At 38.4% G+C, this 18,667-nt stretch overlaps 1 protein-coding gene across 7 annotated transcripts in view; it reads left to right on the top strand.

The window, feature by feature from the left end:
- PTPN5 (protein tyrosine phosphatase non-receptor type 5) overlaps window positions 1-18,667 on the top strand; it is an 86,558-nt gene that overhangs the window by 66,836 nt on the left and 1,055 nt on the right. For 5 of the 7 annotated variants that reach the window (XM_052694061.1, XM_052694058.1, XM_052694060.1 and 2 more), the window contains 4 exons: window positions 2,600-2,710; window positions 5,551-5,711; window positions 9,174-9,287; window positions 13,397-15,256. In XM_052694061.1, coding sequence (XP_052550021.1) covers window positions 2,600-2,710; window positions 5,551-5,711; window positions 9,174-9,287; window positions 13,397-13,490 — 480 coding nt within the window. In that variant the 3' untranslated portion in view covers window positions 13,491-15,256. Of the gene's footprint in view, window positions 1-2,599; window positions 2,711-5,550; window positions 5,712-9,173; window positions 9,288-10,400; window positions 11,379-13,396; window positions 15,257-18,667 lie in introns of those variants that run through there. The other 2 variants (XM_052694063.1, XM_052694064.1) reach the window with 2 other exon arrangements.

The raw sequence follows: 18,667 nt of genomic DNA, 5'->3' as shown, positions 1-18,667 counted from the left end.
ATACTGTTGAAATATAGAAATTAAAATACAGAAATGTTATATTTACTTGCAGAAAGTAAAGTGTCACAATATTTCTGGTAATACGCTTAACACAATTTTTATTTGCAATTTAAAGTGCTACTGACTTTCAACTGTTCATTACTAACTTATCTACTAAAATATTTGGCCCATAGTAGAGTGTGAGCAACTATGTGTTTGGTCTTCAGTTCACAGGTAAATGACTGATCTTCAGCCACCTTCATTGCCAGCACAGAATGTCAAACTAGGCTCTGGGTGTGTTGGACTTTACATCTTCACCTCTGGCAGTAAAAAGTAGTGGAGAAATACAAATGGTATTTCCTAAACTGCAACAGCAGCGTTTGTCAAAGCTTGGTCCTGTAAACTCATTAGGAGTTTAAATGAAATTTAAACTTCATCTTTCTTTGGTGAAGATGCTTCAGACACTTAAAAGCCCAAGAATACAAACATACAGACAGCCTTAAGTGCAAGCTGAAAGCCTAGTGACAATCATTGTGCATTTGCAAAAACCTTTAACCTTCACCAGGTGTGGAATAAATCACTTCAGCATGATTTTTAGGGGAGTGGGGAATAGGTGTGAACAAGACTGATACAGAGTTAACATGCTTTGCAAGTTAAAAATAAAAAGCATCCTTAAAAGGTAGTGCTGAAGTAATAACTTGCTTATTTATCAGAGTTGCCAAGTTGTGGCAAATAAGATGTTGAAATGTTGTGATATAATGTACCAAAACTGCTTTCAGGTTTGAGAGAAAAAAAAAATAAAATAAAAGAGAGGGAGTCAGAGGAAACTTTGTTCCTGAATGATATATTTGTTAAGAATTTCTTTCACTATAGTTTTCATAGCAAGATTGAATAGCAGGAATACAAATTTCCTCTTACCCACACTGTGGGAGCAGTGTAATGCAGCACTGTTGCACTATACATCACAGGAGCTTGCTGCAGCCTTTATATAGGAAGAGAGCTGATGATTCTTTTCTGATAACTTTAGTGTATAACTTTAGTGTCAAAAATTAAAAGGTGTCAGGAATCTTGACCATAAATATAGGATAAGACACGTGAGTGTCTCCTATATTCACTTCCTTTTTTCCATAATGCATATTAATATAATAACAAGTTGCAAAAGTACAAAAAAATCAACACCAAAACCTCTGTTCTGCTATGGCTTTGTGTTCCTGCTCTGTTCAATGGCTTTGCTAACGTACATGTGTGGAGTTCTGTATCTCAGCCCTCTGTCACGTCTAATGTGAACTGACAGACAGCCCACAGAAATGAGTGGGCAATCTTACTCCATTCCTTTAAGCACAGCAATGTCTGTGCTATTGATAGCTGCTTGACAATTTTTACAATGGATTCTGCAGTTTGAAAGGAGAGGAAGTGAAAATGCAATCTGCGTAAATAATTTTACAGAAACACAGTGGGCCACATTCCCAGTAGGTTATTAACTGATGTGCTATGCAGATGGAACAGCACTGTCTCTCCCACTCAAATTTTGACTCAGTAATGTAGCAAGATACTTTTCTGTTGTTAGTCTTTTTCCTGAAATGGAATTGTTTCTGATGGATGAGGGCAATGTGTGATTTAACTCCCTTCAAGATTTTATGCTGTCATGTAGGAAAGGAAGCTTACAACCATCCTCTCTAACTGGGTTTGTCCAGCAGCAGGTTCTCATTCTCCTGTGATAACAAGAAGTTTCTTCTTCCTTTATCACACGGGAGCCTTTTTCTTAGACCCTTCTTTGTTCATGTCATTTCTTGTCCATGAAACAGTCCCTACACCATGTTGAGGTGCTTGTCCCTTCTGCATATTGATTGTCTCAGAGAAAGCATATAAAAAAAAGTATGTTTCAGTCCTTCCAGGGTAAAAGTAGTTACAGATTCCCATCCATTTGTGTATATTATCAGTGCCACAATTCAGATTTACAAATGAACCAAAGTTTCAGCTTCTCTAATTGTCACTTTTTTTCTAGATGCATCTCTGGCTGTGTTTTAGCAAAATCAAATGTAGTAGTCTAATATATCTCACAGCTATTGCATCCTTTTGGTTACTTAGCTCTGATGCAGAATTCTCAAATCATGTTCTTTTGTACAACACTTATGCACACGATCATATTGAGAGAGCAATGACCCTCCAACAAAAGTATGAAAGATGTATTTTGTATTTTCTTATCAATTTGTGTACATCACAGAAGCATAGGTGACAAGTCTGTACTGTACTGATCATTGTTATCTTAAGAAAATAATCAATCTAAAAACATAGGCTATAATAAATATAAGCAAATTGCTTCTGGTCTTTCTAGTGAAGCTTCAGAATGTTTATAAGTTGCTTAAATATAAGAGTGTATATATTTCAAAGAAATGGTTAGTTATTTGATTTGTACATTTTATCAGGCTATCAAGCTATTATGAATGCAGCAAAAATCACTATAAATGTATTCCCTGTATAGAAATTGAAAACATGTACTTATTATAGAAACAGCTATCATTCATATTCATCTATGCATGCATGAATCCAATTTCAGAGAGGTAAAAATGAGCCTCTCTGGATGTCTGATTAATTAGATTTATTTTTTTATTGCACATAGAAATGCACAGAATATTGGCCAGAGGAACAGATCACCTATGAAGGAATAGAAATCATAGTTAACCAAGTCATACAAGCAGATGACTACCGTTTAAGGCTCATCACCCTAAAGGTAAATCACTCAAATGTACTTAAAATAACTCTGCTATCTAAACTCCTAAACAGGACTGTTAATAGAGATCTGTATAGAAATCTTCTGCACAGCATACTAATGTACAAATCTCACTTTTAATTACTGCAGCTCTGCCCAGTTCCTCAAAGACTACAATAAGTAGTGTAAGATTTAGACTGCATATATACAATCTGAACACTTCCGGGCCAATTGTAGTAGTACAGGCTTTACTCAATGGAAGAAATTGGTGGCTCATTCTGCCTGTGTCTTCTGCATTGTCTGATCACTTCTCTCATAACAGCAACAGGACCCAAAGGAACAGCATGAAGTTGCATCAGGGGAGGGTCTGGTTGGGGATTTGGGAAAGATTTTTCATTAGAGTGTGGTAGGGCACTGGAACAGTTTACCCGGGGTAGTGATGACAGCACCAATACTAGAGTTCAAGAAGCATATGGGCAACAGTCTCAGACATAGGGTTTAGATTTTGGGTGGTCCTCTGTGGAGCTAGGATTTGGACTCCATGATCCATGTGTGTCCCTTACAACTGAGGATGTTCTGTGATTCTATAATTTGTAACTGGTAATTTATAGTGATGTGTTGGTCCACTGAGAGCTTCTTACCAGCATTTGCAAGTCATAATACAGACAACATATGTGGATTTACCCACTGAACTCTTTGGTGGTGTTCTGTGGAATTCAGAGGCTTGTATACTCTTTGGTCTGTGGACTTAGGCAAGAGGTTATTGATTACTAATAGGAAATTTATATTTGCGTAAGATTTTATAATTTTTGTAGCAGGAGACCACTAGGAAACATTGACTGTATTTCTTGATGTGCATCATTAAGATGCTGGTAGATATCCACCAGCTGTTTTTACCTAAAATGACTTCTGTGCTGCTGACAGGATGTGAGGGTGTTGAGAACTGATAAAAAGATTCTTGTTGCCATTGTTTCTTCAGCTTCCCTCAGAGATAGGATTACTGGCCTGCATAACACATCAGTAGTGTGGCAATAACTCCTGCTGTTCACCGTGGCAGATCCCCCTTAAAAATCTTTGAGCAATTTGGCCGACTTGACTTTGAAGATGTTTTAAGGGATCATACCACTCTCAGATACAAAAACTGTCCATGACCTTTATAAAGACTTTTCACTATAACATTCTATATGCTTATTTTTCTATGTGTAGTATTTTTCCAATTATTCATGTAGTTTTACTTACCAGAAACAGTTTGGTTATCTTGTGGATAGAGAGGTTGAATGGAATTTACTTAAGTGCTGAGATGCTACTTAGCCTGAAGTACCAGAGTCCTATTTTACAACTATTTTAATTGCCAGATTTTAGAATCTCAACCTATGAGTTTTAATAAAAACAGTGTATTTACATAACCTCTGTATATCCTTCATCTACAAAATCTACCCCTGACCTCAATATAACAATGCAATTTCTTTCCAAACTGAAAAAATCTTCCTTTTACCAAACATTTTCAAGTCTCTTCAGCCACATGCTAATAGGCAGAATGCCAGGATATGAAATCTCATGCTGGGACTGGGACTGTGGAAGATCTATCGCTCACGCATCAAGGAGAAAATCATGCTTTCCAACAAACAGGAAGTAAATAATAGCTACAAGTGTGTTGCAGATTTGCCCTGACCTTTAATAGAAATTATTCCAACATGCAGTACAACAGCAAGAACAATATACAGCTTAATTCTGCTGGAATGCTGATAACTCACAAAACTGGTCACAGTTTGTGTGTTAAGACAAAGGGGAAAGTTGATCCATTTGAAAATGAAGATTTAATTAGATCGCTTCTTCCCTAATCCATTTTACAGTGAAGCTATGCAAAGTTTCTCCACCCCAGGAGAAGAACAGAAGGTGGCAGTCATGGAGCACTTTTGTCATCCATTGACTAATAGTCCTAGGGTCTTTAGAGTCTAGATGACAAAATCTATTCCCAGTTATCCGTGTTAAATTTGCTCTTCTTTTCCCACCTCCACCCATCCTAAACTTATTTGGCCTTGTGTTTGAGGAAAGGTCGTGGAAACTAACACCTAACTTTCTGGACTTTGTGAAGATATTTTGCATAGTCCTGTGCCAACCAGTTTATACAGTGACTGAGCTGTATGTTACTGGTTGGCACCTTTAGAAATCAGGCAGAAGGACGTCACTTTGAACACAAAATCAGAAGCACTGAGTGCTGCTTGGCACTCAGAACAGATAAAAGGCACATTTGCTATATTCATGTCCATGCTTGAAACACACAGGGAGGGAATCAGAATTTGTATCTCATCAGAAACCCCGGACTGCATCTAGATATAATTCTCGCCTTCCAGTGAATCTGTCACCATGTCAAAGAGAGGAGTGTAAGTGACAGGAAACTGATAAGAGTCTGTCTGTCAGAAAAGAGAGAAAAATAATCTCCCATCTCTTATCCCTCATCTAGCTAGCTAGCTATCAAAGACAGAGATATGATTTCTGGCCCTCTGCCTGTCAAATATATTATGAAAGCAATTATGTCACGAGTACAGCTCCAGCTCTGCTGAATGAATCTGTCAAGAGGGAACAGACTGTTTTGCACGCAGCTCTTGGCGCTAAAAGAGCAGGGTACTTTGGGGACGGGGGGGCTTGTTTTTTTCTTGAGGCAGTTTGCTGAAGTGTAGATGCAATCTTTGAAGTCCAGATTTTTGTGCTGTGTGGCTTGTCATTTGCATCTGTTGTTTCCTTTAGCATAGATTTACTCATCTCATTCTTAAAGATTAGTTTTCAGTATGACTTAAAATTGGAATTTTTAAAAATGATGTTGTCCTGAAAATGTGATGTTTGTCCTAACTGCATTGCAGAAAGGAGAAGAAGTCAGAAACCTGAAACATTACTGGTACACATCTTGGCCAGACCAGAAGACACCAGATCAAGCTCCTCCTCTGTTACAACTAGTACTGGAAGTGGAAGAGGCAATGCAGAATGCAGAAGAGAAGAATGCTCCAGTGATTGTTCACTGCAGGTGAGTAAGCATTGTATGCTGCTTTGCATACAGTGGCTCGCTACAGGTGCTGTCACTGTTGAACCATTGGTCAGAGACATGCAAGAGATCTGGTCCAACTACTTTAAATTTTCTTTGAACTCCTAAAATTTAATAACAGTTTTCTGTTGCGCACAGATACAGACCGACCTGTAGACAGAAGTTGTTGTTGTTGGTTTAGTTATAAGTTACAACAACCGTATTTTGTTTGCTTTACCAGAAATATATGCATTTAATGATCTTAAAAGCACTACTTTACCAAAACTAAACACACAATGGGTGAAACTGAGTAGGAAGATGCATGCAAGCAGAAAAATGAGAACATTTAACTTAAAATAATAATACATATTTTAAAGAGGGCTTTAAACAAGTCTTGTTTTGCTAGCATTTAGGAAGATTAAATGTGATTACTTGAATACCACAACTCAATCCTCAAAACAGTTATTGCAGGTAAATAAAGTCTGCTAAGTAATGTAGTAATGCTACCAGGATAATTTTCCATAATTTCAGTAAAAGTACATTTTGCCAAAAATGCCTTTGGAGTTTCTGTAAGGAATTTCATCTAATTCTGCATAACGTTTTCTAGGAAATGTCAGATAGCTGTTATCTGAAAACTGTGGTGAAGAGGTTATTAGACAACAGAAACTTTTTTTTTAAAGTCACTCTAGCATGAATGGTTCATAGCCCAGTGTTGTCAGAGATCCACCTATCAGCAAATACAGAGAAATCATTAATAAAATGATCATATAATGCTGCCCTAAATAGTGTTGGAATCAGATATTTTCAGGTCTTGATTGTTTGATGAATTGGATTACTTAGAAAGTGCATTTTAGTGCAGCTAATAACAAGATCATACGTCTAGTATAAATAAATGGATGTTTTACTCAGGACTGGTTTCCTGGAAAGAAGGCATCTCAAAAAAAAATGACTTGGAGGTTACAGTTGGTTATGTGGACTCTTTGTATAATGTTGAACCCAGGAGGTCAAATACAGTCTTTCAATCCAGAAAAGGAAAGTCAGTAAGGAATGTACGGTTATCATTTCCTCTATATGTACTAAAGTACTGTGTCTACTTTTTCTGCTCGTGTTTTAAACCAATTTTTGACAAATAGGGAAGAGTTCAGAGAAAAATAAGAACTGGTTTATAACATGGTTCCTTTTGCAATGGAGTTCCCCAGTTCAAGAAAGACAGGGAACATCTAGAGAGAGTCAAGTGGGGGGCTACAAAGATAAGGGGCCTGGATAATTTCCCTTGTGAGAAAAGGTTGAGAAGCCCAGGACTGTTCAGCCTGGGGAACAGAAAATTGAGAGGGGACCTTACAAATGCTTGTAAATATCCAAAGAGTGGGTGTCAAGTGGGTGAGTTTTTGGTGGTGACCAGAAGGACAAGGAGCAACGGGCAGTAATGGAAACACTTGAAGTTCAATTTGAACATGAGGAAAACTTTACTTTGAGGGTGACAGAGCACTGGAACAAGCTGCCCAGAGAGACTGTTGGACTCTCCTTCTCTGGGGATATTCAGAACCTATCTGGATGCTTTCCTGTGTAACTGTAGGTAGCCTTTTTTAGCAGGGTGGCTGGGCTAGATGATCTCTGGAGATCCCTTTCAACCCCTGCTATTCTGTGATTGCATGATTCTGTGAAAACCTGTGATTTTTTAAGAGTTCCTTTGAGAAATATGGTATTTGCTGCAGGTGAAAAGTCTGATCACCACAGCACTCTTGATTTGCATATTTGCCTTTTCCTCTTATATAGTGTCATGCCCATGAATCCATCACAGTATGAGGAAAATAGGTCATTTTTATGTAAAATAACCACAAACAGATATGGTGATGAAGCTATGAAGTATTTTGTGATAACTGAGGACCAGTGCCATTTCAGATTATCCTCAGCTGCAGGTATTTTCTCCAGGAAGGAATTTAATATGTTGCCTCTAATTGAGAGTAGTGTGTGCAAGCAAGTAATTGGGTGAGGTTTGGATTCTGCACAGTACTAGCAAGTTGCTCCTTTTGCTGCTGTGGGAGATCCTCAGCAGAGCCATAATCATGGTGATTTTGCCCTCAGTGATGTTAAAAATGAGTCTGATCGTGAAGAAATTCTTAAAAGCATCTTCATTAACGGTAGACTAGGAGTCCAGATGAAGTCCTGTGGATAATGTTGAAGTCTTGGAAGAATTATGACTTTGTCTCATCCACTGTAACGTGGCCTGGGACAGTGATGTCTCAGTGCTGTTAGATTTCTACAAAAATGAGTGTTGTTCCCTTTCCTTGCAAGATACCGAGATCTATAGAAGGGAACCTTTATACAGTAGGTATGTACTGCTTGATTATGGCACTCTGAAATGTTTGACATTTTGATAAACAAAAAAATATATCAGGGCATGAGGCACAGAGTTGAAGGGACAAAATCTTTAGATCAGGTAGATGCCACCATCACAGTTATTCGAAGGCTGAGATTCAGGACTAAGTTCATCCAGCAGATTTCCACTGAATTGCCTCAATCATTCTGTAATATAAGTTAAAACAATTCAAATGCATCTGATACTAGTGCAGGTTCCCTGACAAGTATAAACACTGAATTCAAAGTCTATACACACGAAGAAAAACAGTATTAAGAGTTTGCTAGCAGCAGCCATCTGTAGACTCCATTGTTGCTTGTACGTTTGTTACCAGTGTTCTTGTGTTGTGACCTGAGCACAATTTAAATGAAAGCAGGATTTCTTACAGAGAATTATAATTATTTAACACATAAGAGGGACTGTCAGAATTTGAGTTTTTTATAAGGTGATAAGAATTCACAGCTTTCATAGCACTGTGCCTTTCAGAATGAAATAAATTCTGGTCACTTACAAAGACTGAATCAAATACAGAAATGTTCAGAAAAGATGAATTTTGGTGAATTTGTTCTCTCACTTTGCTAATTCAGAGAATTAATAGACTGCAGATTGGAGAGCAAATGTAATTGTACTTGTCATATTGCTGTTAGCTCCAATAATCTAACCAAGAGTTTTTTACCGTACACATGAATGAAAGTAGTTTTCAAGAAGCTGTTAGGGTTAAGAATCTCAAAGCAAAGGTTGCCCTCAAAATAATAGTTGCCTTCAAAGCACATCTAACCAAGAAATACTATTTAACTGTTTATTTTGACAAGTTCAATGACATCAGGTGAGACAGTACATAGTACATTTTTATCTCTCTGTGTGCAATACAAAAAGCTGAAGCCTTTTGGTGTGAGTGGCTCACAGTGTGAATTATGTTGTTCCATTGGAACTATTACCTTTTCCTAGTTAAGGCTTCATATTCAAGAGCACCCATCCCTCAGAGTTTGGAAGCAGGAAAAAGATAATGGGGTTTAACTGTTGGTTTAAGGGCATTTGTTTAACAAGAAAGATTCCAAAGCCGTTCTAACATCTTTGCTGCCTCTCTCTCCTTTTTCCTCCCTTAGTGCAGGCATCGGGAGGACGGGCTGCTTTATTGCAACTAGTGTCTGTTGTAAGCAGCTGAAGAGTGAGGGCATAGTTGACATATTGCGAACAACTTGCCAGTTACGGTTAGACAGGTAAGAAAACCCATTTCCTTTCAGAAAAATAAAAAGAAAAATGTTAATCTTTCCCTTTGCTTAAGGAGGAACAAATGGGAAGTGGAGAGGAACAAAGGCCAATAAAGGCTTAGAGAGAACATTCCTGGAACGAAGTAGTTCTGTTCTAAGCAGCTTTATCTTGCTCATGTTATTAGAGAAGAAAACCTTAACAAATATCCTTAGCAACTGAGCTAGGTTCATGGTTGGCATCAAAATCTGCATAGCTGTGCAGACTTCAGTGCAGTAGGAAATGACCGTTTTCACCAGCAGAGGAGTTGGCACAATGTTCATAGGGCTCAAATGGCTGTTGCATTTGATTCAGAGCTGTAGAACAGCTCTTTGCTCTCAGGAAGAGTAAAGAAAACTGGCCTCACATAGTTGGAACTGTGGATGCTGTTGGCAGGGCATTGCTGCTTGAGACATTGCGGGAAAGGGAAGAGTATACTTAGGTTGGAGTGTTTGCAGACATGTGAGAGGAGCTGTGAAAATCTCCAGAAATTCAGTGGCTTCCACTTAAGTATTTCTTAACACACCACCTCGAGTTTGATTATGAAGTAAACAGATCTGAATTTGCACCAGTGATGTTATTTTTTTTTTCCTCTCCCACTGGTTTCAAGTGCCATCAAAACATGTCTCAGTGTTCTTTTCTAACGATAATGATAAATGTAGTCAGAAGAAGAAATGTCACGAAAAGCATACCAAATATTTTTCTGACAAAAAAACAAAAACAACCTCAAACCCATTCTGAACTTTATTTCAGATGAGAAACTGTGCTCGGTGGGAGGCAGAAAACAAATCACTCGCTGCCCTACTGAGGCTCTGATAGAGACCTGCAGGGGCTTGGAAATTCGGCTGTTTCAGTGGATTTCAGACCTGACAAGGGAAGACTTCTTGAGGAAAAAAAAAACACTAGAATGTGATTAAGTGAATGCTTGTTGGCCATGGTCCAGTGAAATAGCTCGCAAGGTCTAACATATCTTGTGTTCATTACTAATGTTACACAGGAAAACAGCCATACAGTGGTCAAAGACACCTTTAAAAATATGCTTGGTACAGAAAATAAATTAAAATTACTCTTTTTTTTTTTTCTAGGAGAAGGAATTGCCAGTTATTTGTAGATACTAGATAAGGGAGATTATGCTTAAGGGATGCCACAGAGCAAAAGGAAGCCTGCAGGTGCTTCTTGCTGCCATATACATCTCAGTAGACAGATGGGACATGAAAAAGCTATTTAATAACACGAGAGGAAATACTCATGATGGAAAGCAGACAAATCACCACCTTGCTGTAGGAAAGTGTGATTTTTTCAAGTGGTGAAAAATGGATCTTGAAGTCATATTGATATCCACTGTCACAAAAGCTTTGGGTGACTTTGGATGCTACACAAAATGAGCCAGCAGCTATGGGAAGGATCCTATCCATCTTCTCCCATCTGGTGGCTAGAGAAAGCACATGAGAAAAGCAGGTTGGATGGAGGCCAGAGCAGATTCTTAATTGAGTGTACCTCACTGCTTTACAGCAGCAGTGATGTTGCCCTAAGAACCCACTTTTAGGATTCTTTTGAGGGGCAAAAAGGTCATGTTTCATTCCCTTCATTCCCTCACACATTCCCTTTGCTACAAATCTGTGCAAAGAGCCTGGACACAAGAACCTGCCATCTATGCTGTATATGTGGGAAAGGGAGGAAGCTATCATATAGCAAGGATCTCAGTGTCCACGCTAGTGCTTCTGTTGCTACAACTTCAGTGTGCAACCTCATGTTAATAGATTGCATGGGGAATTATTCCCAGATATAACTTAACGTTCCTTGTTTGTCATGGACTGACATAAATATATTTAAATGCTTTGCATGACATGGAATGACTCAGTTTGCCTATTTGTATTAAGTAGAACAGATAGAGAGGATTTCCTAAGAAATAGTTTCTTTAAAAATGCAGTTTGTGTTTCCCACCTTTGCTTATTGAAGAAGAATGAAAAGAGTAAAGTGATGTCATTGATGAATAGGAAAAAATAAACTAACAGGCAACGGAAAAGTGGGATAATAAAGGAAGAGAACAAAAAAAAAAGAAAGTGATGCAAAGTCTCTTACCTCCTCCCATGAACAGAGAAATACCTGGCAACTCCCCCAGTAAAAAATAAAAAATTAAACTAAAAACTAAAAAAAAAAAAAAAGGCTAGTAATCTAACTCTACTCTCTCCTCTGTTTTGTTGCTGAGCAAGGTGTTAAATGGTCTCTTTGGTCAGTTCTGATTATCTGCCTGATTATCTTCCCACTCAACTTCCCGCACATCCCTGGTCTATTCAGTGGGATGGAAGAGTGAGAATCAGAAAAGTTCTGACACTGTGCAAGCACTGTTTGGCAACAGTCACAATATTAGTGCATTGTCAACATTGCTTTGATCACAACTCTAAAACCTATCATCATTTGAGGTGCTACAAAGAGAACTGCATCCCAGTCAGACCCCCATGAGTGAGCATTCCTATGACTTTGTCTGGCTTTCTCAGCACTCCTGAACACAGGACCTCCAGAGTAACCTATGGCTTCATCTCCATCCATTGCTGGTTGTTTTCCTCCACTGCTTAAAACAGTCCCTTAACAAAATAATTGCAAAAGGTTGAAGGAAGAGGCTATTTTATTACCTCATCTTACTTCTAGCAACATTACACAATTGTTAAGCTGAGCTCCATAGAAGAGGGCAGTCCCCAAGGAGGTGCTGCCAGTCTGCTATCCATTTGGCTCAGAGGCCCCAATTGTTCTTTCATTTCCTCTGGTGGGAATTTCTAAGGCAGTGTACACACATGCCTTTTCTCAACCTGATACAGTCTGGTTGGTGCTGGCCACCCGTGGGTTCCCACGTCCTCAACACCAGTCATCATTTCAGACTTCTTTTGACACTGCATTCCCCAGATCTGTGTACCAGCTCTAGTGCTGGCACAATTTTGCATAAACCTTTGAATGTGAGTCACAGGTTTTTATTTTCTTCAGAAGAGATAATCAAGAGATTGCATCACTATTGATGTGCTGCTCTTAGCAGAATTAGGTGGTGTTCTTTGTGTTTGTCTCCTGCTGTAGTACTTGTGTTCATTAATATGCTATTTGCAGAAATACAAGGGCTAATGGTACACAGAAAAGAAAATTGTTTTTCTGCTCCTGCTTGCAGGTCTTTTCAGGTTTGCAGGTTTAAAGAGAACAGTAAAAGCTGAACCAAAACAGACTTCTGTGCTTGGAGACTCTTACTAGTCAAGGTGTGCATGGCAGTTAATTCAGTTACTAGTTGTCCTTTGTCAAGATTTCAATATCTGGTCCACAGTCCTACTGCACATCACCTGGTTCCCTGGTAATCTTTCAAGAGCACAGCCTTGGATGGTGCAGAAGAATGATCCCTCTTTGCAGACTGGGAGAGTTATGTGTTGCACAGATTTTCTGAGCTGGCCTGGCGTGGCCGTCTGTAGCCCTGAATTTGCTCTTGCATTCAGGCCGTAGTGCAGCTTTAAAGACTTAGAGAAGCTGCTTCAGCTCTTCATGCTCGCTTTTTTACACCTGTCTTTTTAGGGCTTTGGGATATGAGTTGCTTTTCACCAAGAGATTTTAGTGAAATCACTCATTGTTGTGGATGACTTCTCCCTGGAGGCTTTTAAGGCCAGGCTAGATGGGGCTTTGAGCTACCTGCTTTAGTGGAAGGTGTCCCTGCCTATTGCAGGGGGTTGGAATTAGATGATCTTAAAGGTCTCCTCCAACCCAAACCGTTCTGTGATTATGATGATGTTAAATGGTGCTTAGAGTACAGGTGCTATAGTAACACAAATGCAACAAATAATGGTGGTGTTGCCTTACTGGTTGAGTGCCTCTGCTGTTCTCATTCTGATTACCTTCTGTTACTTGTTAGCAGAGACATTCAGAACAGAGCTCAAGGTCAGACTGCAAGCTGGTTGCAGTTCATTGACACTATCTTGTTTGTTTCAGTAGGCTTTGGAATAGAACTGTTGTATTTAACACCAGCTTCATACTAGCTGTGCCATTTCCTAGGATGTTATTTGTGTGTAAAACGGTTGCTGTTTCCCTCCCCTTTTTTTTCTTTCCTTTTCAGGGGAGGAATGATCCAGACTTGTGAACAGTATCAATTTGTCCATCATGTCATGAGCTTGTACGGAAAACAGCTTTCTAGAGCAGCAGAAGAATAAGTGTTCATGATATTCCTAAAGGCTAAAACCAAGAGAACTTTTGACTGCATTCAGATATATTTCAGATCTAATAAGAGACACGTGGTAACCTGGCTGTCTTAGCTGGACAAAAAGATATATTTTACTTTGATATTGCTTTTATGCTCTTGTTTGCATTGACATTTAAGAGCTGAAGTACACCTGGTCTTAAACATATGTGACAGGACATAATCTTCACCAAAAAAGGCTTATTTATTTTGTAAATAAGAACAGTAGCTTCATTTGTTACAAAATCAAAAAAAGGAAAAGAAAAAAGAGCACTGTCTTCAGTTTGCTGTTTTTAAAACATAATTGCTATTATATCAAAATACAGTGTGAAACTTTTTGAATTGTCATGCTGAAATATGTGCCGTATGTTGACTAAGCTTGAAAGTAACTTTTTGCCTCTTTCTGATTGTTTTTACATATAAAATTACCGAATACTGTGTATATCATAAACCTCTGAGCCTCTGCATTGAAAGACTCAAGTGGATTCATGTTGAAATAAGGATTCACACATCACGTTTGCTTGGTTTTATTTTTTTAAAGCAGTCCATCACTGGTGTTATCAGAACTATAGGGAAAAAAGTATTTCACTGATGTGAGACAAATTCTTGCCTCTAGTTCTTACCAGCAACGTTACCCTGCTATCATGACAACTTGGATGAATTTGTGGTGGATAGAGGAGAAGTTGAAATAATATTAATTCTTCAGTTTTCTTTTCTCAATATGTTGGCATCTGATTCTGTAAATCAGATTTGATTTTTGAAAGTGTTTTGTCTTTTTATGTGGCCATAAAAACAACAATCCCAGTAGTTTTGCCAGAAATCGGAGGTGAGGAATTTCTTTTTACTTGAATCCATCTTTATTTGAAATGTAATAATAAGATCACCCATATTTTGAATTTAAGCCTGTTCCAAAGCTTTAAAGGAGACCAAATGGCCAGCATCCATTAAAATTAATATGACTAGAAACGCAAATTCCATAAGCAGCTTAAGAAAAAATGATCACGCAATGTGTGGCTGCTTCTTGATACATTTCCCCTCAAACTAAGTTTTGATAATGTTATCCCTTTGTAATCTCTAGCCCAAGCCGTAGTAAATAATGCAGACTACTTCCCATGCTTTTGTTTTTAGACCTTAGTCTGGCAGTGAAGGCTTCAGTTGGTGTATTCAATGCTTAGAGGTAAGCACGTGTTGAAGTTCTTTGAGCAGTGATAAATGGAGATACACAGGACCCTTTACATCAGAGTGATTTGTGAATGGAAGCTGCAATCATTTACTGGAAGTATTTTTGCTTCTCTATTTGTAACAATAACCAAAACTCACTGCTTTTGTTAGGGCAGAAGATTCTGTGGATTTACTTCGCCTCTTCATCAGGAAAAGGTAAAGCAGCTCTCAGAACAATAAGGGCTGATCCTGCTCCTATTGAGGTTTTGTCATTGACATCAACAGATGCAGGGTAGGGCCTAAAATGTTATGCCTACAACTTCATCGCTGTGGGGAAAGTTTCCCAGTATTTTAGTACACATCCTTTGTGTTTATTCTGTATCCATGAGCCTGTAAAAATCCTATCAGCAGGGTTTGCATGACTATGTGGCAAAATGTGTTATCTTGAACTACTTGATTTTATTGCTGTATTTAAAATATTTCCTTCAGTGAGAAGCTAGCAAGAAGAACTGGCAATCTTTTTAAAAATACTGGCAGTAGTCATTAAATAGAGCAATAAACTTAAGCTTTTGAGCATAACATGACTGTTAGTTTTATGTAAACCTTGCTAGCTATATTCTATTGCTACTGATTCCTTTGATAGGGCAACACTATTCCATCTAAGTACTCCTTAGAAATAACAGAAGTACCAGAAATGTTTTGAATAGTGTTATAAGTGGAACTCCTGATAATGTTTTCAGCTGTTCAGTGCCCTACAGTGTCAAAATTAACTCAGTTAATAAAGTAACTTGTTCTATCATCAAATTGCTGTTCATCTAGTAAAGAATATGTTGATGGTAGGATAGGATTGTGCAAATAAGAGAGAACTTGGCTTCATAAGTTGCCTTGCGTATAAAGAGGCTTTCTAAAAGATAATTGTTTTATGGCAAACAAGGTATGACAGTCCCTCACATACTGACTTCGAGGTGCATGCAGAGTTCTTCAGCATGTATTAGTCAGTGGTGGTTCACTGACTCCAGTAGAAGTAAACAATTTATATGCTGAGAGAAATCTAACCTGCTGTCCGCTTCCGTTCTGCATACATGGAATGTTTTGAAAGTGTGGTCACTGGTAAAGTCAGGCTGCTCTGCATCAGTTCAAAGCAAGTAGCATCCTACCTTATCTGCATATAAAGACTGCACGTTTGCCATCTTGCACTAGGCAAGTGCGCTCTACTCACTCAAGATCAAAATATTCAAATGTCTCTTAAAGTGTTATTCTGTCTAGCAGTTGGAGTTAATTCTCCTATTTCTACTACAGCCTTATTGTAATTAATATAATTAACATATTTCTCTCTTTTTTTTTTTTTTTAATAGAATTTGAGGTCTGAAGGACCTTATATCAGCTTCTGATCTCTTCTGATGGCAGAGGTAGACTTAAGAAGCGTTTAGAACTAGCAGAAAGGAACTCTGGCCTTACAGTAGCACTTGAGATGAGTGAAACTGCCTCTTCTGCTACTCAGGAGGTTTGAAACTGAGTTGACAATAGAGACTATGCTAAACTGTGCGTCTTATCAGGCTTCTCTTTTTACTGGACACTCTCTAAGAAAATAAATAATTTCTAAAATATTCTACCTGCCCTCTCCATCTTTCTACCCTGGTCTATTTATACCTGTAATAGCAGTACTAATACCTGCAACACAGTTGTTTCCCAGAGGACTGAATTCCTATCTCCAGGTGTGTTAGCTTATAATAACCTGAGATGATTTTATTTAGAACCAACTCCCCTGTCTCTTTCATATGGCTTTTCACACTTACTGAACATGGCAGAGCGTAGCCCGATTTCTTGTTTGTCAGTCATTGGCCATGACGTTTATATAGTCATCCTCTTCCTCTCATGCTAACAGATCAGTGATGCTTTGTCCTTTTGTTAGTACTCTGAGATAGGCAGACATACAGGTTTACATAGAATTAAAGACTAAAATCACTGAAGAGAGTGCAGTTAAGTTTAATACAGAAGAGCTTCTCAAGTTTGTCCTCCATGTAATTCCCAGTGGCTCAGCTGGCAAGATTTATTCCATTCATAATGAAGCTGAACAGAGAGGCTAAATGATTTACTCAGAATTATAAGTCATATTGGCACCATAGCTGGTAATATGTCTCAGAGCATCTAAAGGATATCTAAATCTAAAGGTTTTATCTAAAAGATAAAGTTGGTGAAGTATTCAGGTACTGTAATTCCTACCCCTCCTTTCTCTACAGTGGACCATGGTAATCAATTTCTGTTTCATATTTCTTCTTTCTCTCTGCCTGTTGCTTCTTAGGCTTAGAATACAGTAAATAATTCACTGCATTGTACATATTTTTTAATCCAAAATGTTGATAACCAGTGTTTTCGAGGGAGCATCCCTCGACTCCCTTGAGGGAGTCTATGTTGCCAGGGACCCTTCCAGAGGCTTAGCATCTTCTGGCCACCTTTTGATCTCAATACATCTCAGAATTTTGTGATGAAAACATCTCCAGTGGATTAGGCAAAAGACATTTCTGCTTTGGGAAATGGTAGTTTTTGCTTGAGTTGGATATTTGTACTCAGTATCTATCAGTATGTCAGTATCTGCTTTCCTCTATAAAGACAAAGGCAACACTTTTCTCCAGGATTCAGAGAGAAACGTTCCTGCATAGATCCTTTTGCTCCGATCTTTCTCCTTTGCATGCTTAGCTTATTTGTGTCTGAAGAGGATGGAAGGAAAGCTGTCAGAATTGAAGTCAAAATTAGTAAGGCATCACAGAACAAGAGAAACGTCTCTCTGCTTTTGGGTCAAAAGAAGGAAAACCAAGTGGGATTGGTTTTACTACGCCCACTATCATCTTGGTCTTCAGGCTTTTGGGAGAAACATAGAGAGCAGACAGTCAGCCATCACAAAGGTCAGGGTTATGAAGAGATGCGGTCACTCCTTCTCTTCTTAAGCTCCGTGTCTGGCAGCGTAGCCAGATTTATCAATCCAAACTGCAAGATCTCATTCATATGCATTGTTTTTCCTCCTACAGCAATATGCACGTATGTGTATTCACATGCCCACTCTGTGCCAGAGTAGCTGATCTAAGAACAGAAGTGTGAGGGAGGACTCATCAACACTGTGAAATGAACATGGAAAGGGACAGCCTGGCTTTAGAGTCTATTTGGAATGGTGGGTGGAATTGGTTTGGGTTGTCGGTTGTTTTGGTTTTGTTGTGGAAAGTTTAACTCTCAGCGCAGATTTCTCTGTGTCTAAGCTGGGCTCTTGTTGGGCTCTTGTTTCTGAATTATGTTATTGAAGGGGTAAGTGAAAGTTGGTTCCTTGATACATTTATTAGACTCACCATTCGTGATATCTTATTCACCTTACATCTCATTTCCACAGTCTTCTGATTTGATAAGTGCGTTTGTGTTAGCAACAAGTCAGATTTCTAGAGAAGGGATCACAGAGCCTCTATCACGCTGGAATCCCTCTTTAGTCTGTGAACCACAGCATGTGATTATTTTTGTATGCAGTATTTTCAGCTCATTGAAAAAGATGACAATGTTTCAGCCTTTGCACATTTTTGTCTTGATTTTTGTTTGTTTTAAATTTTTCTTTCTTTTCTTGACCAGTAATCTAATATCATCAGTAAAAGTGATATATTCCCGGGGATTATGCCATTGTTTTGTGTGGAGTTTACCCTTAGAATTATTTCTGTCAGCCTCTGGAAATTGGCTAAATTTTCACATTCTTTGATTTTCTAAGTTCCTGTGTTTTGTTAAGTGTAAGTGGATTATTACTCTAGTGCATTCTGTAGTAGACTCCCTACTTGTTTGAATTTAGCCTAAATACAGAATACATAGCACTAGTCTGTTCTAAACAGAGATCAAATGCAGTCAGTGAAGAGAAGCAATTTATTGCCACTAGTTCACCATCTGTCACAGGCAAGATATGTAATTTTTGTCCTTCAAAATGGATAGGTCTGTACTGATGCAAACTGGCTTATTTTTCTA

This window comes from Tympanuchus pallidicinctus, unplaced genomic scaffold (assembly GCF_026119805.1).
Source record: "Tympanuchus pallidicinctus isolate F22 unplaced genomic scaffold, pur_lepc_1.0 scaffold3, whole genome shotgun sequence".
NCBI lineage: Eukaryota > Metazoa > Chordata > Aves > Galliformes > Phasianidae > Tympanuchus > Tympanuchus pallidicinctus.
This window is presented reverse-complemented; position numbering and strand designations above follow the sequence as displayed.